Source organism: Cariama cristata, unplaced genomic scaffold (assembly GCF_000690535.1).
Source record: "Cariama cristata isolate BGI_N322 unplaced genomic scaffold, ASM69053v1 scaffold16195, whole genome shotgun sequence".
Taxonomy (NCBI): Eukaryota; Metazoa; Chordata; class Aves; order Cariamiformes; family Cariamidae; genus Cariama; species Cariama cristata.
In genome coordinates, this window is record NW_009619468.1 from 12131 (window position 1) to 34765 (window position 22635).

General features: G+C 38.2%; 1 protein-coding gene across 1 annotated transcript; it reads right to left on the bottom strand.

Moving 5' to 3' along the window:
- Positions 1 to 2136: 2136 nt before the first annotated feature.
- Positions 2137 to 22632, bottom strand: LOC104162526 (V-type proton ATPase subunit S1-like; the record flags this gene model as incomplete). The annotated part of the gene is made up of 6 exons (XM_009701277.1): positions 2137 to 2222; positions 6947 to 6990; positions 8032 to 8225; positions 14875 to 14943; positions 15045 to 15171; positions 22553 to 22632. Coding segments are annotated over 6 exons (600 nt in total), but the record flags the coding sequence as incomplete, so codon positions are not given.
- Between the last annotated feature and the right edge of the window lie 3 nt (positions 22633 to 22635).

Here is a 22635-nt window from a genome sequence, read left to right on the forward strand (position 1 = left end):
GTTTTTGGGAGTTTCATTGCATAAAATTAATTTACCTGATCAGAAGGAGCTGTCTTTTTTTTTTTAATGTCTCATGCTTAAAGCTCATTTCCTCCATCAATGAAAAAAAAGCCAACTTAGTAAATGCAAATCTTTCATACTGAATGATTGCTATTGATTTTCAGATGTACTAAGTAATGTAAATTCTTTTCCCGTATGATCAAAGCCTTTTACTTACATAGTGAGCTTGGTTATCACTGGGGAGTGACCCTGTAACTTCTAGATCATGGAATATAGTCTTTACAGCTTAAGCAAAGGGAGCTAGTCCTTTAGCTTAAGGTTACAAAAGAGTTTGCATCTTCTGCAGTTCAAGCACCACCAAAGATATGCAATACATAGTAAGAAGAGGTTACGTGCAAATGTATGGACTGATGAACCCTCAAAGGTACTTTCCATTTTGCCTTTTCTAGCTCTGTACAGAAGCTGATAAGCTTGAATGCATGGAAATAACTTAAAGTTATTGTGGGGGGAAAAATATGCTTCAAATGGTTTTATATGGCATTGATTTTACAGAATTAAAAAAAGTTTACATTGCTTATTTTTAAAAAATGCAGAACATCTTAAAATACATTGCTTTAATTATTTAAAAGTGCTCCAGTTGCTCAAACTAAGTCACTTTAATTTAGAAAGCCTGTTGAAATATGCATAGATTTAAAATTCAACAAACTTTTAAAATTGCTCGAAAAATTCCTTCTCTTGACACCAATTCTTTCATTAATTAAAAATATTTTTCATTCCAATTGTTCTAAATGCAATTTTCAGCTAAGAATGCCTGTGTCCCTTTGACTTCAAACATTAAAGAACCACAATAACTAAATGATTTTTGGTTTTATTTTGCATCTTTGTTAAAAAAATTTTATAAAAAAGGTAGATCAAAAGCCCTGGACTCCTGTCTTCTCCTCTATCACAGAAACATACAGCACAGAGAATGTCAATGTGAGCTTGCTTCCTCATGCTGCTCTGTCTCTATATTCTAAGTATGGTCTTCAAAATCCAATCTCTGGAAATGAATTTCCCAGGGTGGATTTTTGAAGAAAGGTCTTGTTTTTCTTCAATAGCCTTTTTGCTAGAGTCTGAAGGACTATTCTGATCATCTTGTTGGATAGCCAGAGGTTCAAGATTTTACCTCCCTGCAGATTATTTCTGATCAAAGACAGAACACCTTTGCAGGGCTCATGCACTTTTGGCTTAAAGAACATTTACGAAGTGCAGTCAAGTTGCCTCTTACTCTTCTTTTGGACAAGCTAAAGGGGCTTCACTCCATACCCATTTAAAACAGGTTGTCTAGTTTTTATTCTTGTGTTAAGAACAAGTGTGGATTTTTCATAGTGTTCCCTCCTGAAAACCTTCCAGCTTCTCAGGATCCTGTCTGCAGTGCTCGCACTAGATCTAGACAATCCCATTGATGGCTTTCTTGTTGCCTAAACCAAGGAAATTATATCTTATGTATTCTGAAATGACATTATCCTGAGTTTGAATTAAAATTCAAATTAAACTAAGCAACATATTAGGAGCTCAGATGTGTAACCACTGGAACAGATAGACGTGTTTCTTTCAAAGTTGCTGATTTTTAGGATACAGCCCATCCCTCATATGCCTTTCTTCTTAGTGGGAACGATATTCTGTTTTCCTCGAGGCATGACTGTCTTCCATCTAATTGCATTAACATTAAAATTTGAATATTTCTTGATTACAACCTGTATGTCATACAAAACAGATAACTCCACATAAATAACTATTCTGCATTGCTATTTACTGCTAACATAACATGATCTGATCTATAAATGATGTTCTGACTATCAGCAAGGGTGAAAAACTTACCTTCCAGTTGTAAATACCACATATTGACTAAAAGGAATGAAACCAGTTAATTAGCCTTCAGTTAATTAATAACACTCCATCTTTACTGGCCAGCTACATTAGGAAGCTTGATAAGGTTCCATGTAGAACTTACTATAAAACCATTAGAGTCAAAACCTTGTATAATATGGTTTGCTTGCTTGTGTAATCTTGAAAATCGCCTACAGCATTCCTCTGTAAACATTAAGTTGTTAGGTGCCAAAAATCTGACAGTTCTAGGCACTGAAGATTACTCACCCTTGAAGGTCTCAGTGCAGTATAAATTACCGAAAAATGAATCCCTTGTTCCTGCAGATCCATGGTCAGTCTTCCAATTATCTTGTCTATAAATAGAAACACATGTAATTTAACAAACTCTGTAAGCTGAGAAAGCTAAAATCCTACAGTAGTTGGAGAAGTAATGAGCTAGACATTTAAGCTTATTTAGTTTATTTAAGCAATTTAGATGCTCATACCATTTATATGTCAATAGGTACAAATGGGATAAGACATGTTCAGTGTCTTGAAAAATGCACAATCTCAGTGAGGCAGTACAAAACAAATACATTATAATAGTTCAGAAAGAGAGGTGATATTGAAACTGAAAAATAAATACTACAGAAACAATACCTGAAATGTTGAACTTTGAGCAATTAAAAGCAAGAGCAGAAGAAATCACTTAAGAGATGAGAGCAGGATGCATATAGTTAGTCAAGTGAACAGTTAATAAATAAATAATAAAGCTCAAGCAGTAGTATTCTGTGCATTGCAAAGTACACAGAACCAATCACTGAGAAACAATACTCCAAATGTAGTGCTTAGTTTGGGGCATGATATGCATAATATTGGCAGCAAGATTCCTTTTTGCTTCAGTGGACTTAAAGCCTGATTCTGCACCCTTAACAGGATAAGGAAAATTTTGCTGTTGACTACAGTGGAGGCCAAAGGAGAAATATGGTAGAATATTTCTGAAAAAGGAAGGAAATGTCAAGTAAGGAAGAGAGGACCTTTCAAAGAGGTCCAAAGATGCCTCTACAGAAGATCTTCCTTTTGTTCTGAAACCACAGGCATTTGTGACAAATACTTACGACTGATAAATGTTTTCAAGCTGTATGCAGAAATATTAACATCTGCTTATGATAAGGAGCATAATAGTTGTGAATCAAGAACCATTATTAGTGTTGTCACTGGGACTGATGAGAAATAAGCAAGCAGACTCACATTTACTGTTTCAGTGCCTTCCCACTTCTCATCCATGTACCTGTTTGCTGAATGGGTATTTTATAGCCTGGACATACAGGCTTCTCAGATTTTGAGGTTATATTTCATTTTCATGTACTGAAAGTGGAGCTTATATTATTATCCTTCTTAACCTCTTCTGTTTACAGTAATTATGGTCTCATGGCTGAGTAAAATGTACAGCTTTTGTAAAAATGCAAGCATTGGTTTTTCTGCAGGGGGTTTTAACCAAATTGATTTCCTCATATCAGTCAAGAATTATAGCTATGTAAATTTTCCTTCTAAAAAACTATTGCTAAAAGGATCTACTATAAGAAATGGACTTACTCAGAAAAACAACCACTTATGTACTACTAGTGTGTGGATGTCCAAGGCATTGCATAATGTAGACTTTGTATTCTATATGCACAGAGTGCAACTCACTGGAAATTCTCAGCAGCCTCAGCTAAAATTTATGGAAGAAAAAATAATACACAGAAAAATGCATAGATTGTCTTTGGTTTTTCTTTTATTAAAGCAACTGATTGCTTTCTGAAATAACAAGTTATTTGCATTTCACTTCAGTAAGGAGCTACATGTAACTATAGTTACTGGTAACATCTATAACTCTTGCTTTTGGGAAGATTCTAGAGGCAATTCCTTCATTCAGAGGAGCTGCTGTGAACACCATTATGACAACAGAGTTGATACAGATCTTTGTTTGCCTGTGATCAAAACTCTACCTTGCTTTTGAAGTATTTGCAAATTCTCCAAGGAAAAGGGCCCAGATTGTCCACTGTATTTTAAAGCACCTACATGGGAGCATTAGTCATCCCAGGCTTGCTCTTTGACGGAACAAGAGGCATCTCCAGATGGTGATATTGGTGTTAGAGTGATTTTAGAGTGGTTCTACTGAAGTGTTTTGGGATTTCTGGTGTGTAGATAGCATGGATCAAGGAAACACTATGCCCATCTATGAATGTATAACAGTTTGTCTAGGATACCACCTTCCAATTGGCATAACTGCCTGCATCTGTGCCCCACGTGGAAGGATTAAACCTTTCTAAGTCATTGAAGACACAACCCTTGAATTGCACCAGGGAGTGCAGGATTAGTGCTATTACTAATTTCTAATCTACCTTAATTTTTTTGTGTGATTTTACGCATGGATGGAAGGGATGGAAGAAATGAACTGAGAAGAAATGTTCTGGATCGAGAAAACTGAAAAGAAAGGAGGGATATAAACTATGAACTGGAGAGAAAGAACAGAGGAGAGTAAGATGAAGGGGGGGGGGGGGAGGGGGGGGGAAGGAGAGGGAGAAGAGAAGAGAAGAGAAGAGAAGAGAAGAGAAGAGAAGAGAAGAGAAGAGAAGAGAAGAGAAGAGAAGAGAAGAGAAGAGAAGAGAAGAGAAGAGAAGAGAAGAGAAGAGAAGAGAAGAGAAGAGAAAGAGTGGAAAGAGGAATGCACTGAGAATCAGAGCGGAAAAAAGAATACATGCAATAGCAATTGAAGAGCCTCATCTTATGCAGATAGAGTCATAGGCAGTTTTGCCATTGTTTTTGAGCAGGTAAGACTGATACGACAGAATGCAACCCTCTCCTGAGCAGAGAAACGTTTAGGAAAACCGGCAAAAACTCAGTAATACTGTCAAACTCTATCTCATGCAAAAGACAGCAGGAAGAAATACTGAAAAGAAGCATAAAGAAACCAGTAAGTCTGAGTCCCTTGGAACCTGCGCAGGTTTGGATTCTGAATTCCAGTTTGGATTTCGTAATGAACCTCATTTTAATAACATGCTGAAAACCTCTGTTTACTCCAGCTTCTAGGTATATCAGAACATTTTCTGCACATTTCCCTTGGGCAGAATCTGAGCCCATTTGCTCTGTCTTACAGAGCTTCCCATCTGCAGTGAGTAAAACAGCAGGAGAGATTTCTCTGACATTTTATTACATGAGATTTTAAAACCCTCTACAGCAGAGAGGAAAGAAGTTGCTGTGACAAACATAAGAGGCTTTGTGAATGTCTAAGCAGCCTACTACAGGTCTGCAGTGTTTTTCTTTGGGTTTACTGTTGCTACTGCAAAAAAAAAATTACAAGGAATATTTATGGGTTAACAATTCTCTTGTCACGCTGCAGGTACGTGACAAATAGGAATTTTTGTTGCTTACTCAGGTAAGCAACAGTCAGGTAGCAGCAGTCCCTCCGTAACAAGCACCAATAAGTCATGACCTTGCAAGCACTTCTGACCTTGAAGGGTCTCCTGACAGCAGGATTTGGCAAATGACAGTAGCTGTGCTGCAAACAGTACGTAGACACCAAGACTGGCTGGAGCCCAGATTGCATGACTTGGAAGACTCTGTTTGGGACAATTACCTACTACTTTTGGAATTCCTCTCTTCTGACACTCTCCCATCTGCTGCACAGATCTTCAGTGGGATAATTTTAAGGAACTGTGGCTAAGTAACTTTCATTTAAATTAAAACTTCTTGCTGATGTTATTTCCAGTTTTTATTCAGCAATGCATTGAGTGGCTGCTTTGGCAAGTAAACCAGAAGGTGAGGATTCAGCCCACACTCCCCCTTTTCTAGAGCATGGCTGAGACAGAAAATACTCTGTGCAGATTTTCACTTGGCCATACAAAGTGGCATACCTGCCCTGATCCACACAGCTTTTTCCACTTAACAGCTAGTGAATGCCAACTGGGAACTTGGTCTAGCTTGTTCCTTCATCACCCCACAGGTCCCCCTTAACTTTGCTGTTCCAAAACAAAGTGGCCTGAGACAGGGTTTAGGAAGCTTGTTCTTGAGTTTGTGCAGCTGATGAAAAAAAATGTCCCATAAAGAAAAAGCTGATGTTTAGCTAAGGCCAACATTAAGCCAAGGCCCTTCGCATCTAATGTGCTCTGGGGACAAGAAAAGAGAACTAAACTCCTCTGCAATTCAGAGATGGAAATCCAGCTGCTTATTGGAGTATAAAAACCACACTCACTTTGGAGTAGTGCAAAAACAAAGAGAAAAGGACACACAGACACACCACTGATTTCAGTACTAAGGTATTTTCCTGTTATTTTCAAATTTGCTTTCAATTTTATACCCCTAGCTCTGGGCAGAAATAGTCATAGGCACTAAGGACACTGCCCCTGAAACTACCACTACAGTGATTTGCAGACTTTGTAAATCAATCTCTAATTTAGAGTAGTAAGCAAAAGCCCTGCAAAAAACCAGATGCCTCTCAGTGCCTCTTTGGTGTATGGCACCTCTTTTTCAGCCAGATGTTAGGCGAGAAAAGTTTTGTCATACTGTTATATAGAGAGATTCAACTTTAACATGTAGTATTTAATATCTGCAAAACCAAGAAAAAATTCTAAAATCAAAGGCTGTGAAGGGCATCAGTATTGTTTTACAAAGATTAGAAAAACATTTCCTGTTCATTCAGATTCCCTCCATTGAGGCCAACACCTTCAAACTGCCAGATAAGCCTGACCCCTCCAGCTGCCCACGTGCGAGGTGAGATCCGAGGGAGCAGTCTGAGCTGCACGGGGATGCAGTGTTCGTACTCTGAGCTGGGAGGATCTCAGAGCATGAGCAAAGGCCCATGCCTGAAGCAGGGGTGAATTATCATTACATTTCAGGTAGCAGAGCTGTATCTGTTTCGGTGGATTTTGAATCAGACACTCAGTACTTCAACAGTATGATAATTGACTGGTTATACGTACTATAGATGGGGGAAGAGAAAACCCTTAAATAGTAGTATTACAGCAAAACTCAGGAACTAGAGAATACAATCTGCTGAAGTGAAAACACAGACTTAAATGATAAAATGTTAGTTATATCTTGGTCATCTGCTTACCATTTTCAGCAATTGCTTCCAGGGTGGAAATCTCATTTAAACCACTACAAAAAGAGTGGGAGAAAAATAATTAAAACTCTTTTCTAGGTAAGAACAATGTGAATCAGAAATGTACACAGATACTGACTAGTGAAAGGATTACTGTCAGTGTCAGTCTCTCCATCACTCTCTCATCTCCTCCTTATGACCCCTTTTCTTCTACAAATCCATTGATAGCACAAGGACCACATCTTCAGCTGGTTGCTCAAACTTCCTTAGCTGCACAGAAGCCAAACTACTGATGTTATTTTGACAAATCTCCACACAGCTTTCTTTTAATTTGATGTTGGTCCCTTGGCTAACATTTGTACATGAGGTCCTCAAAATGGGTATCATGTCTTTTTGTGTGTAGTGATGTGATAGCTATAATTGCACTTCCTTAGGACCTATCGAGACTTGCACCATAGATGAACATGTACAAATGCCCAAATAACAAGCTAGGAAGCAGAAAGAGAAGGAGAAGATGAGCAGAGGGACTCAATACACCCATGCCTTGTATTTTCTAAATATACATTCACCTGAAGGAACAGTCTGTCTACCTCCGATAGATCACAGTTGTCATAGGCCTGGAAACGTGAAGAATTATAGCCCTCCTCTTCCTTCTAGGGTGATGAAAACCAGTCTCTTTATTCATATTAACTTCAGGTTTGTCTGTATGTTTATGTGTTTTCTTATTTATCCTGCCAGGTTTTTTTACCGCAGAATACCTTCTAGCAATTAATTCTGCAGTTTAATCATGTGTTGCGTAAAATAATTCAGCCTTTCTACTGAAAGTGTGTTGCCATTTAGTTTTATTAGTTGTCCTTTTGTTCTCATATAACGAGGCAGACAAAATAGGAATGCCTGACTGACTTTGTCCATATAATTCATCTATTACACCTGGTAAATTTAGAAAACACTGAATTCACCCTCGCAAGAAAAATAACTTTGCTAACCCTGTAAGCTTCCACTTCGGTTTTTAAATTTCCTAAATACAAGTGACATTTTCAAAAGCTTTAAAAATCATGCACACATGCAGGTCAGTTTTGTTTGTGACAAGCTCCTACCTGACAAGTGGTTGTAGCTGAACCACCAGTAAGTTTGGTTTAGATGTATTAACTTCCAGCTGAGAGACATCGAGGTTAGTTATGTTTGTTAACTTCCAATCTCTTGACTCCTGGAGAAAGCTCAGAAGATACTTGGTAGCCTCGCAGTCAACAGCTGGCAAAACTAAAGATGAAGGAGAAGACTGAAGAATTTCCTGTAATAAATTTATCAACAGTTTATTTACTCGCTTAATAATTAAATGCAAACCCTTTTCTAATGTACCCTTAATTTAATATTCAAGGTGAGGAACCACCATGGTAAACACTACGTGAGTTCTCACCAGGCTGATGCTGCCTGCAGGCTGCTCCTGGAAAGGGGCAGTGCAGGGACACTTGTGATGCTCTTATTCCTGCACATTCTCGGGGCAAGCTTAAGGCACTCAGTGACATCAAATTCTTATTGTCCTTTCCACACATGTGGTGGAAGAGGAGAGACAGATGATGTGGAAGTTCTCACGCTAGAATGTTTTGGAGAGACAGGTTATGAATGCTGCTGGAAGTAAAGCTGGGGAGGTGAGAAGGACCAGTGTGTTAGACACCTCAAGTTCCAGCAGCTCCATTCAGTACAGAGTCATACTTTGCATAACAAATACCCTTCCTTTGCGTACATCCTGGTGGTACAGCACACTGTACAGACAAGTGTGTGGTTTGTAACTATTGATTAAAGAAAACTACATGTTTCAGGACCTACAGAACCTGCAGACACACACAAACAAACTTCATGTCAGGTACTTTCTGTCTTTCTACTCAAAATACAAATTATAAAGCTCAAGCTGAACTGGTTCAGATAATCAAGCATCAGGGTATTATTTATATTTATTTATAATTCTCATAGCTGAGTTTCTGATGAAAATACTTCAGTGAAATGAGTTAAATAGCATTCTTATTCTATAAATTTGAAACCTGCATAGTTGAAATCATCTTTCCAAAGATTTTTCTTGATAATAAAATTAACTTGAAATATTCAGGGAAAGAAAACGTAAGATGAAGACTTGAGAATGATCAAAATTAATGTACCTCAAATTTATTGTGAACATTAGAATATATTTTTTCATTGAGTCCTAGTTCACAACTTGCTAACTTTGGTTTCCCATTTTCTACATTTAAGTCTAGACTGAGTCTGTCACTTGATCCAACATTCAGATATTCAAGTTGTTATAAACTCTCTCTCCCCCTCTAACCAAGGCAAGTGTTGTGGTGTTGCTAACACTTTTCTCCTCCTACTCTTTTTCCTTTTTGTCTGCTCTCCGACTGCCTACAACTTTTCTGACCTGCTCTGGTTCTTTCTAATTGCTCACATGTTTTTCTTCCTGGGCAAAGGCTAGTTATTTTCACATTTCTATAGATGCTTATAAGGGAGGATTGTGCAGTATTGTCTGATTTGCCAGACTGGTAGAAAAATAATTGCAGAAATTAAATCAGAGCAGAAAGCACTGATCTGGTTCACAGGTCTTTAAGTAGCATTTTTAGCACTGCCTGGAAGGAAAGAATGATACATTTCATTTTGGTTTATTTGCATATACGAATTTAGAGCTAAAATTTTGAGCGGTAGTCAATTATTTTATTTTATTTTCAATATTTTAATCCCTTGCCCCTTAGCAGCAGCCAGAATGGCAGCAGCTACTTCTTCCAAGGATATATATTAAGGCGATTAACTCATTTATTGTAGAATAAGTTATAAAATGCATCGTTACTATTTGAATTGTGCTTCTGCTCCTAACCAATCCTGCACTGCCATCTGTCTTAGCTTCCAGCCACTTGTATTCATACTGTTTTCCATCGGAAGGGCAGACACAGCTGGGTACCTGCTCCTTAGCCTCAGACAGCCATTTGGATCCCATCCCTCTTGTTTGTCCTTCTTGACGTTTGCCTACTGCACACTTGTCTTTACAATAACCATATGTTGCTTTACGCATTTTAGGATTTCAACTAGCATGCATCTTCAAAACACAAGAACTCCAAAAGGGGGCGCAGAATGAAGAGGACTACTGAGAAACACCTGATTTTTTCACTGTGCTAAAGGACTAAACAAGGAGGTACAACCACACAGTAGCTAGAAAAGGGAGAGGGAGAGGGAGAGGGAGAGGGAGAGGGAGAGGGAAAGGGAAAGGGAAAGGGAAAGGGAAGGCGAAAGGGAAGGGGAAAGGGAAAGGGAAAGGGAAGAAAACTTCCTATTGAGCTGTTGGACTGATAGCAGAACTTCCTACATTAAATGTCAGAACCTATAACCTGCCCATGGGCAGCTTACGCTGACTATGAGTACATTCACCTTCTTTAGTGTCCCCTGAAGCACCTCTCCTGAGTGAAATATTACAAGAAACTTCACTCTTGGATTACATATATCACTGTTCAGCTTCTTTTGAAGGTAGGTGCAGGATGACTCTGTCCACATTTCTAGCCATTCTGAAGCCAAGTAGCTGCACTATGATAAAACTGTGCTTGGAGTTACTTGCACAGCTCTGGTTTTAGTGTTATGTTAACTGGATTGGTATTACACCTAAGCAATTTGAAGCTGGAATGGAGTAAATTAAGATCTATCATTAGAAACATATTATTAAAATCTTTGTTAAAGACTCACGCATCCATCTATAAAAGATAATGTAGGCATACTCATTGTTCTGAACTAGTTTATATTTGGCATCAAAGTGGATAGACAGTCCTATAATAAAAATATTAGTTGGGAAAGAGGCTCCTGTGTTGAATCTGGAAACCTACACCTGAAGTAGGCAGGCTTTTCCATGTAATAGAGACCTTTGAAATCTTCATCTTTTACCTGTATGTCATTTAAAATATTAAAGTATTGTATTTATTTTCTACATCATTGGTCAATGGGTTATCTATAAAAAAGAAAAATCTATTCAAATAGATTTGGAAGCACATCTATTTCTACACACACTGATAACTGCAAAGGAAATTATCCTTGTTACATTTTAACTTTCCAATTACTATTAATCTTACAGACTTTTACACTGTACCTGTGTTCTCCAAATGTATGCATAAAGCTATATACTATGATTTTAATGAAAATTGATCTGATGTACTTTAGCTGATAAAATATGTTGCAGCTACAGAAAGTATTGTTGAACAAACCTCCACACCACTGTACTGTACGGTGGGAAACATAACACCAGATTTTTTTTCAAAGGTTGCAGACAGATCCGAGAAACTATAGAGAAGCAAACCTGAAGTCCAAGAACGGCAAGAACTATTCCAAAGAACACAATACAGACTGTAACAACAAGGAAGGATTATACTGGGAAAAAACCGACATGGCTTTTGCAGAAAGCAGCTGTGCCTCACAATTCTGCAGAAAATCTCTGGAGGAGCCAATAGGCATGTACACCAGGGAGCTCTGGCTGATACAGTCTACTTGGATCCACAAAAGGCACTCGGCAGAGCCTTGAAGCGAAGACTCCTAAAGAAATTAAGTTGCTTTAGCATGAGAGAAGCAGTCTGCACGTGGAGGTAGGTACAAGATAGGTAAAGAGAGAGCAAGCAAGGGCTAGAAAAAAGTATTTGTTACTGCACTAAAGTCTGTTCTGTTCCATGTGTTCATAAGTTATCTGGTAGAAAGGCGTAAATATTGAGCTAATGAAATCTGCTGGTTACATTGAATTATTCAAGATAGTACAGGCAAAGGCTGACTGATGAATTGCAGAAGCAACTTCTGGTACAACCTCTTGGGCAACAAAGTGACTGATGAGATTCAATGTAAATTGATTTTTGCAGAGCACAGGGTGAGGAAAAAAAAAACACCACTAATTTTATGTAAACGATAATAGACTCAGAACTAAGTGTTACCTTCCATAATGAAACCTTAAGAGGCTCTTTGAAAATGGCAATTCAGTGGCTGATAGTGATCAGAATTGAAAAATCAAATATTAGTAGTTTTTTGGAAAAAAATAGAGAACAAAACATCATGTCACTGAATAAATCTATAATTAACTTATATCTTGATTATTATGCAGTTCTGCATGCCCCTTTGTCAAAAATAATATAATAAAACTAAAAGAGGTAAAGAGAAAGGAAACAAAGAAAATCAGAACTATAGTAGGACTTCTGTATTACACGTGACTAAATAGTACTCCTCAGTCTATGAGCACTGAGTGAAGATACGATGGAGGTACAGAACCCCAAATGGCAATGACTTACAATAATAATTATGCAGTGGCACAGCTGGCCACTAATTGGAGTGTGTACCATACACTGCAGTTCTAAGGAGCTGAGCATTGTTTAGGGAAAGCCAGAGCTAATATTAAAGAAAAATAGTTTGTAGGGTAGGTGACTGCTTGACAAAAAAGTTCCCCAAGTGCTAATCTTTGTATTTTATTATTTAATTAAAAAGTTCTTTGAATGTTTAAGATAAATGATCTACCTATAAGATTCCTTTTGTATTAACTGGAAATAGAATTCTTCTATTGCATACAAAACCATTGATTCCAAAAGCTCAAAACAGCTGCTAATGTAGCTGAACAAATCTAATATCTGCAAATGTCTCTGTGGTTTACAAGCCTATAACTCTTTTACAAATAACACTTCCTTCTTGTAGTACATATGCTGCTACATGCACATATACATTCTAAATGAGATCTCCAGTTTAGGTTTGTGAATAAATTTGCATTTCTGAAGTTCAAAAGGAGGATACTCGAGTGACACGGAACTTCTATTATAGCTTAATGAATCACTTGTATAATATAGAGTGTGAAGGTATAAAAAATTGTGATTATGCAACATCAAAGATTCTAATTTCCCCAGTGAGAAAATTCAGACCTGACCTTCACTTTGTCCTGTGTTCTGTGAATATTATGACAGAGTCCTTCACAGCATGATTAAAAGCGGATTTCTTTCCCAAAGTAGCCTAAGTGGAGTGCAACTGATGTGATAGTAACTGTGCAGATTTTTGTAGCCTCTGTTACATCTGAGATGGAACTGGATGATTACAAAGATCCTTTCTGGCCCTAAAAGTTACAAGTCTATGCAACAGATATTGACAAATTTCTCCATATGGGCACCTAGGTGAAAAAGAAATATTTAATTTATACATCTCATTTTCTTTCACTCACGTTACAGCACCTCACCGCCACAAAACTGTGCTAGAAAAGTATTAAGATTGCCAAGTCCAACAGAACAAATCTAGGACGTCCTGGATTTCAGGTGAGCAATTTGTCAACAGGAACTTTCCAGTTTTAAAGAAGCTGTAAGAAGAAAAAGTCTCTCAGCTCCAAGACAGAAAGGGAACAAGGCAAGGTCAGAAAGCAAACAAACTGTTACTGACCTTTATTCAGCTTGTTGAAAACCTGGGTTTAAGTCTTTGCTCTGCCAGATACAGACCAAAGATTTACTTAAACGTGATCCTTTGTTTAGCTGAGGACCTCCTCCCTAGCCCTCGGTAGGTCCCCAATCCACTCAGTATAGCACCCGATTTCCAAACCCATCAGTCTCTGGACTCATCTCTAGCCTTTGGCTCTAAGCTCTATCTACAGTGCTGATGGAGTCCTGATTATAAGGAAAAAGAAGAAAGTTTTAACTACTTTGTTATCCCTCCTCTTAAACATCCAGGGTCTACTTAAATAAGATCACCACATCATTATGAGCTTGCAATGCCATGTGTACATTTCACACAGCTTCTGAAATCAAACAAGTTTTGCAGTCAGATGGCAACAAAATTTGCTCCAGGCACAGCCTTGCACAGATTTTCAACCCAGAGAGGATAAGGCATACCAGAGAAGTACCAGTACATCTGCCTGTGGACACAACCGCTGATCTTTACGCTACAAATGAGTATTACTCCCACCCATTCCTCAGAAAACCCATGTACATACTCTGAATAGTTGTTTTTGTTCCAGCATTAGTGTTAAAATGCTGTTATATGGCAAAGAGATGAAAATCTCCACAATCAGGGATAAAAGGAAGATGGGAGGTTCTTACACAGTACAGATGTAGAGACAGGTAATATGTGAATATTTATGGTTTTAATTACACCTGCAGCTTGCTGTGTGATGCTTGGGAATTTACACTTCCTCATGTGCTCTGATACGTGTGCTCTGAGTTATGTTACTAATAGCTCTGTTCGTCCTGCACTGCCTGCAGGAACGCCTTTATGACTTCCACGTGTGAACATTTCATTTGTCTAATTACAGCTCAATAAACTGTCATGTAAGTACAACCATAGATGCTGTGCACAAAATCCATGAACCTGCTCTGTGATGACAGAGTTGAAGTTGCTGACCGGCTCAGGAGGACTCTGTCTTAGATTCTGTGCCTGGAGTTTACTTCAAATTACTCAAGTAGCATGATTTTTTTTTTTTCATGAACATTAAAGAAATCCAGTATCTAGTCATATCTTAACTACATTCAAATATGAAACAGTTAACTCCCTGCATGAGCTTTAATTTCTATGAAAATAAAATGGGCGTTCAATTCTGAAAATCAGCAATAAATAATTTATTCTTATAACTTCTTTTCTTCCTATGGCTTCAGAACAGAATTTTGGGGTGTCAGTCTTGAAGTTTGTATTGTTTTTTACAATACAAAATTGCAGCATGTTTAGGAACAATCTTGTCAGTTATAATGAATTCTGAAAACCTGATCTTCAGAAATAAAAAAGCTACAAAACCCAATTCTGCAAATTCAGTTGATTTCCTTTAACCCATCTACTTAAATTGGAATAACCTCAATAAATAATTTAAATAGGAAAACTCATGCAGTTCAGTTTAATTTTCCCAATTATTGTCTGTTTGCATCTTTCTTACATCTTTTTTTAATTTTAAATACTGCATATAAAGAAATAAAAGAAATGCTTGCCTGAACATTCTGAAATGGATTCTTGTTACCATAGGATTCTGTGAGGTATGTGAAATCGTCTATGCTAAGCTGCAAAACAAGAAGAGTAGATAGGTGAGAAGGGGCCACAGCATCTCATTCAGGTACAGACTTGTGCTCGGCACTGGGGAGAGAAAAGGAATTACTGTTACCGTATCTTGCAGGAACAAGATGAGGTTGCTTGAATTCTGGGTAACAACAGGTTGCAGGAGTACAGTCAACTCCTGCGCTGAGACGACGTGTCCTTCGTGCAAAGCAGCGTCTGGATTCCACTGTGATCTGCAAAGAAATATTTTTATTTTTTTTTAAAATTTGCTGCCAATGATGATGCCTCTTCTTTCTTTAAATGTGCAGCAGCATGTACTGATATCATCATCTTTCGATTAGTATTGGGTTTACAGTTCAGTTTATTTTCATTCAACTCAAGGGGAAAAGAACTTACCTGTTGATGCCCATATCACATTAAAAAAGGAATGGAATCGGTCCAATCAAGATAACTTACTTTCTTGTTTGTGTACAACGGCACAGTGCCATCTTTCAAAAAAATTAGCTACTAAGTGGAATGAAGAAGAATATATTGAAAACCCTCAGAGAGAATTCTCAGAGAGGATCCCAACTCACAAAACATTTTCCAGTGCCATCAGACATCCTGGTGGCCAGAGGGGAGTAGTACTCCGGCTAGACCACAAGTTGTTCTAAACTAACATTTTTTTCATAAAACTTTTGTTAAGTAAAAGTGATTTTTCAGTGTCACTGTAAACAATATATTCTCTCCTAAGGTTTTCATGATGAAGGAACCATTCTGCAGAAGCAGCTCAGAAAAGCCACCTTTCCAGAAGCAGGAGCTCTTCTGAACAGAATGGCTCAAGACACCAGGAAAAGTTTATGATTCTTTCGCCAACCTGTCGTTCTGAGGACTGGACAGAAAAATAACTCATCTATTTAGTTTTGCTGCTACAAAAAACAGTTACGGACAAAATGAGGTGGTATTATTCTTTCAGCATCTGATTGGGATTTTAACAGTATACAACATGGGTCTATAGGGATGAAATTTCTTACGAAAATTCTGGTCCTGGGTGTTTTGACTAAGGTAAAATTGTCGTTCTGTAGAAAACTCAGAGCTTGAAGCATAATTTCCCATCTTCCCTAAATACACATCAGTTGCCAAAGCCTTAGAAATCAGGTATTCCAGACCCCCTAACTGGTTCTTATTACAAAGAACAAAATATAGAGAATTGCTGTGTGCTGCAGCATCAGCTATTATATGATTGCAATTTGGTGAAGTTGAGATGCTGATTAAATTTTCTAACCCAAAAGCAATTCGAAAATGACCCTTGCACAGCAAGCTTTTATGAATGAGAACAATCTTTGCAGTCTCTTAAGATGGAGGCAGAACAAGGGTAATGGACACATAGTGGGGGTTCAACGTTGTTTCTTGGATGAGGAGAATCTCTATTTCATTTCAAGACATCCCAGTAATTCCAATGAAGATTGCCAAGAGTGAATCAGAAGCCTCTAACTGCACCCACGGCAGAGATAAAACCAGTGCAGATCTGCAGTACTAGATACCTAGCTCACTTCAGATTTTGGGGGTTGGGATAGTGTTAGGAGCAAACTGTACATGTGGAAGACTCTTGCAGGACAACGTGCTGCAGATGTTAAAATTAAATTCTAGTAGATCTTCTGCCTGTTACTTTTCAAGATTTAGAAGTAAACCTTGCTATGCAGGAAGGAATTTTTTTTTCTATTTGGTTGAAATTATCATTTGATATTTTCTTAGTTTTACTCAGCATCTTCATTTCTTTGTTAATTTGTCCTTGGAAATCCACATTAACTTATATTTATGAAGCCCAACAACTTAGAAATTGTTATAGACACGCCTCAACTTTTCAGAAAAGTAAGACTTTACGATCTCAAATATTTAAGTATAACCTTTAAAAAGAATTTATTTGAAAACACAAAAACTCCTAAAGATTCTCAATGACTATTCAGGGACTGACTTTCATACTGACTTTATGCATTGCGTGGCCACACCAAAATATTAATGATATTAAAGGAAAAGAAGATAGGTTAAAGTAAAAGATGTTAAAATATGGCTTGTGTGAAAGAAAATGATAGTGAATATCTCGGTATATTTATTTTAAAAACTAACTAAATCTATTTCATGCCTATTCTCACAAAAAAAATGGAAGATTTTGAGAGCATTTGAGACTTGCAGTTAAGAACAAAAGGTAACAGACAGGACATGAAACAAAACGGAGTTATTTGCAGCAGCACAATGGCAAAGGCTTTTGTTGTGAACTCAAAACCTCAGAAATTTAATGATCCTCTTTTAAAGCATAGTTGCTTCTAAGGTGTTTCCTGTTCCTTGAAGCAGCTCAGGCTAGCTACCTAACCTTGAAAAGCACCTTTTGTGAGACCTTTTAGCTTCCAAGCAGTCAACTTTAATAACTCCAGCATCATCATTAGAAAAATAAATCTACATCGGTTAGTTAATAATTCTGTTATGATGCAGCATCTGCCTAATACTTGTATCCACCATATAATACATGCCTTGATATTGCTTCTTTTAAATAGTTTGCTAAGCACTACGCATGGCAGTAGGCAAGGCTACACCCTTCACTGAATGGGCTGCTACTTTCAGCTGGGTGCAACAATATTCTCACATGAAATGCCCGTATGTTTTACTAGCTGGTTTACTGTGAACTGCAGAGTGAAGCGGAGGTGCGTGACTGCCACGGATTGTGCATCGTGGGTACACTGATGGTGTGCTTTACTGAAGGCAATGAAGCAGGCCATCCCTTTGAACTCTTCACCTCAAGCAGCCAGCAAGAGATCAGTAAGAGATGGCATAGGATGAAACACGCAGTAGGCCAACATGCCTATTGATCGCTACGATTGATCGCTCACACAAAATTTTATGTCCAAAGATGCGCAGCCTTGTGCAGTCATTTGCATGCCAAGCACGTCAAACTTAACTTCCCCGCCGTAGAACCATCCTGGGGTTCTCAGCCGCAGGGGCTCACAACGACGAGGATCTCTGCTAATGTATGTGCTTTCCTGATGGCTAAAAAGGAGGACAGTTAAAACTCAACTGCTCTCTCTTTCCTCCAATAACCAGACAATGCACTAAAGAAAGAGAGGAAAGAAAGCCTAGCTTGGTACTTTGCTTCTTTCTTGTCCCTAACTGCTCTGGCATGACAATAAGTTTAAGCATACAGATTCTGCTCTGACCAGTGCTCTTTCTAGGTAGAACTGGGATTTGAGCACTTAATTGTGACGGAAGCAAAGACTTCAAGATTTCTTGTATCTGGACCCACCAGAAGGGCAGATGGTAAGATAACAGGACTTCTGTCACTCTAACTTGGAGCTTACATTTTTGTTTTGTAGCTGGCTTCTGAACTCTTTCCTGTAAATTATTCCTGTTAGCTGTCTCTTTCAGTCACCTTGGGATTACCATATAAGAAATAACATTTTCTCCTGCACAGCAGAAGTAAATTGGTATACATGCTGACACACAGTATCTCCACAGAACTCCAATAAAGTTACAGCTAAAACGTTTTTCTGTTTCACTGTATCCTTTTTATGTTCCACCTTCTTCCAGCAGATTTTTCAGTAAATTCCTTGCAGTTTTAGGAAACACTGCAAATGTACTATTTGGGGCTAACGCCTTCTCAAAATCACTTATAATCTGAATTTGCCAGAAAAGGATTAATTTCCCAATATAAGCATAAATGAACGTAGTAATATATTTTCAATGACTGTAGGCAAAAATCATTCCTAAAACAAACACATGAGGGGGCAATCGCAAAAGCTAATGTTAATGAATTTACTTCCTCACGCTCCCTTTCTAATCTGTGGAGGGAAAGAAATTCTTTTGAATATTGGTTCAAAATGGCTAAATCAAGTTTCCACTGTGTATTGTATGCCAGAAGAACCTCTCTATCTCTCTTGCTTTGAAAAGAAAAGCAACCAGAAGATATTAGTTTAAAGGCTAATTTAAGATCAAGAACAATTTTTCCAGGCCAAAATTATTTGGAAAATGTCCACTGATACATGAGCATTCCTTTGTGAAAAGCAGGACACTGTCACTTATTCCCACTTCATCTTTCTCCTGAGTTCAATGGAGAAAGATTGTTGTTTGGGAGAAAACACTTATTTTTTCTGAAAGCAGAGATCTGCATGTTTCTTTCTAGAGGAAAAAGGTATTTGAGGTACTGAAGTCCCTGTAAGGATTTAGATCACATTTCCCATATGCTTTGCACACTGCATGTGTTTGTCAGTTGCAGGTTTCATCTGTATCTGACATCTAACATTACCTTTAATAACATGATTACAGTACAATAGCAATGCATAAAAGAGAGACTTTAAAGTGTTCTTCTAACATAGCTGTTCTGAGAGATGGCTTTACAAACACTGGCTAGTTCTAAAGAAGAGCAAAATATATTATCCTTCAACTATTGGATATCAAACCCTAACATATAACCTGGGAGAGGGTGATGGAATAGATCGGTGAATCTCAGCTTCTGTTGATCAATGAATCACTCAACTTTTAAACTGGTGGGACAGGTTTCCACAAAGTGAACAGAAAACCATTGATAGTTGCTGCACTTCTTTAGTTACCCTTCCTCAAACTCTTAGTAGTAGTTTCCAGATTTCACAAGCCTATAGATCACACACTGCAAACCTTACATCGCTGCAAAGTACCAAGGTGTAAAGCATGGAGTTAAGGGTTAGCAACCAAAAGCTGCTGTTACTGTTTCCTTATTTTGTAAAATAACATAAATCTTCTTTCCAGTTGCTTCATGGACTTTCACCAGAACTAATTTATGCCCCACAAGAACTTCACCTTTTAAAAATGCAAAGGTCATGGTAGGAGGAACACTTCTTCCAGAAAATGTTTTAATTGTGGAAACATGAAACTGGTCTAATCAGTCCACTATCCTGATTTTCTTGCTCTAGATTTGTATAGACCTGAACAATCCGCAGTAGAGCAAGTTGCTAATTGCATCTTGGTGGAAAGTTTGCTTTTATGACCACCTGGGTTTAACTGAAAAGATTTTGCTTATATTGACAACAGGAGTGTTGTTTATATAAACTAGAAAGTAGGACAAAGGAAGCACTGATCTTTTCTTAGAATCTTAGGATCATTTTTAACCTAAGAACAACTCTGTCCAACATTTACTTTGCTTTTAAATACAGATGTTTGGTACTTATACACATGCCTGTCTTATACAGAAGTGAATCGATTAAGTATTTCGAATATAAAAAAAGCCTTGATATTGAGACATCCATTTCTTTCTTTCAGGGGCAAAAAAAAAGTCAAAGTTACTGAATCAAACTTTATCAAAATTTGCCCCAAGGACTCCCCCAAGGACCACAGGTTCACTTTCTGGAAATGCTTGAGACGGGTAGAGATACATCAAAGCTGTTATTAGTTACTGCTGGGTAAAGAACACAAAGTCCAGGATACGTATGAAACAAACACAGTCAACCCCTCCTGCACGTCTGTTTTCCATGGCCCTCAACAGGACAGCACAACACATGAAAAAAACAGAAAAGTAGCATGTTTGTCTATATGGCTCTATACGTGGAGAAAGATATCCTGAAGAACTGGATGTGACTCCCGATGTTCATAAAATTTCTGAATCCTCCTATGGCTGTCTTAAAATTACCACAGTAAGAAGTAAGAGAGGAAAAAAAAAAAAAAAAAAAAAAAAAAACCAAAACAAAACAGGAAAAAACAAAACCAAAACCAAACAAACAAACCCCAGAAAAGTAAAAAGAAAAGAAAAGAAAAGGAAAGTGAGAGGGAAGGGAAGGGAAGGGAAGGGAAGGGAAGGGAAGGGAAGGGAAGGGAAGGGAAGGGAAGGGAAGGGAAGGGAAGGGAAGGGAAGGGAAGGGAAGGGAAGGGAAGGGAAGGGAAGGGAAGGGAAAAAAAGATTAACAAGACTTAACTCTCAGATTTAAATCTTAATAATCTTGTGTAAAGACAAAAGATTTACACTGGGATAAATGAGAGCAGAATTTAGTCTAATTCTCTTCCTAGTGACAGCTAGACAATTCACATATCTCAAATGTGTTGAAGAATGGCTCAAAGTCTCATAAAAGGCAGAGTGAATCCAGCGCAACTAGCTGTAAGGATAGTTACCTCCCAAGAAGCCATTGGTTTGGTTCCTTTTTCAGTTTACAGAAAGGTAAATCACAAGTAACACTCTGGGAATTAACAAAGCAATAAAGATACAAAAGAATCAAATCCCATTAATTCAGACCTGACAAGAGCTGATGACCAAAGGAGGTCAGAGGCACAACTGCCCCTGCCCAGGCCCGCACAGCAAAGGGACCCGGCAGGAACCCCCATCATTGCAGTCCCTTCTGTTCATCCTTACAGCAAAAGTGAGGGTGAACCTCTGCACCAAGGCTATTGGGGGTACAGGAAAGCGTTTTATGCTTATGAAGGCACCCAGCTGGACTGTGACAAATTCCAAATACTGTTGGTGTTATGGATTATTTGTATTAGAGAAATGAAGAAATACCCAGCTGAGATCAGGCCTGTTGAACTAGGTGTAATACATAGGTGCTTGCAGAGGGTATGAGGTGGACTCTCCACGACAGAGTTTACAATTTAGATAAACTGGGTTAAGAATTTAGGATTTAGGAGGATTTAGGATTTAGGAATTAGGAGGAGAGGGTCAAGGGATTTACTGAGGCCAAAGCACACCTTAGGCAAGCCTAGAGTACAGCAGAATCATTTTTGCCTTCCCACCCAGAGCAGGACTTTGCCTTTAGCCCTTCCAGTCAGTCCTGTCATCCCATAAGCCCCTCAGGAGCTTTTTCTTACAAATCTCTGACATCACCCTACTGTATTTTGGCGCAGTACTTCCTAGACAAAACCAATGTGTATGCCCTGCGGAGAGAGCCTTGTGAAAGAGTGGCACATGGTCCTCTGACAACTTTACATATCCAGTAACCCACCTGAAGCTGCTGCGTTGCCCAAGCTGCCATATTTCTGGAAATCCCAAGTAATTATACAGAATCCTTAAAGTCTGCATGAATAAAATTCCTGGTTGGAAAAAAGAGATCTGTATCTGGCTCTTTCAAGACAGGTTCAAACTCTTATTTCATGAGTATATGCAAACTCCTGAATTTCACGTGTCTCTCTGGATCTGTCAAGACTCTGCAGTTGTTTCTAACAACTAACATCTATACATACAGCAGTGTATTCTACTAAAAAACCTGCATTAAAAAGAACATTAAAGTGAAAAATCAGGATTCAGGAAATGCAAGGATTAAGGTTGCCCACACGGTTTTTCGTCAGCTCTTTTTTGTGAGACTGCCTTACGTTGTGCCTTTAAGTCACGACAGCTCTAGCAATGGAGTTCAAGGTTGCCTTAGGGTCAACAAAGCATGTCTACTTCAGATTTGAGGAATATGGATTTTAGTTACTTCTTACTGCCCAGCTTAGAACACTAAAATTATAAATAAAAATTGATAAATTAATCTGTTACGTTGTTTGATTGCCAAAAGGTAAATTTATTTATTGGGTAATCTTATTGCCCAGAGGTCATTTACCACAATTTTTTTTTTTTACACCGTATACTCTGCACACTCACACAGAGCAACAGCACAAGCAGAGATACTCTTTTCTTAGATTTCTTACCTCTGAGTTGTCCAAAGCAGCATGGGTACGTGGTCCGCTGAGAGAGCGGCTGTGAGGAGCAGGGCGAGGGTGCAGGCCAGCGG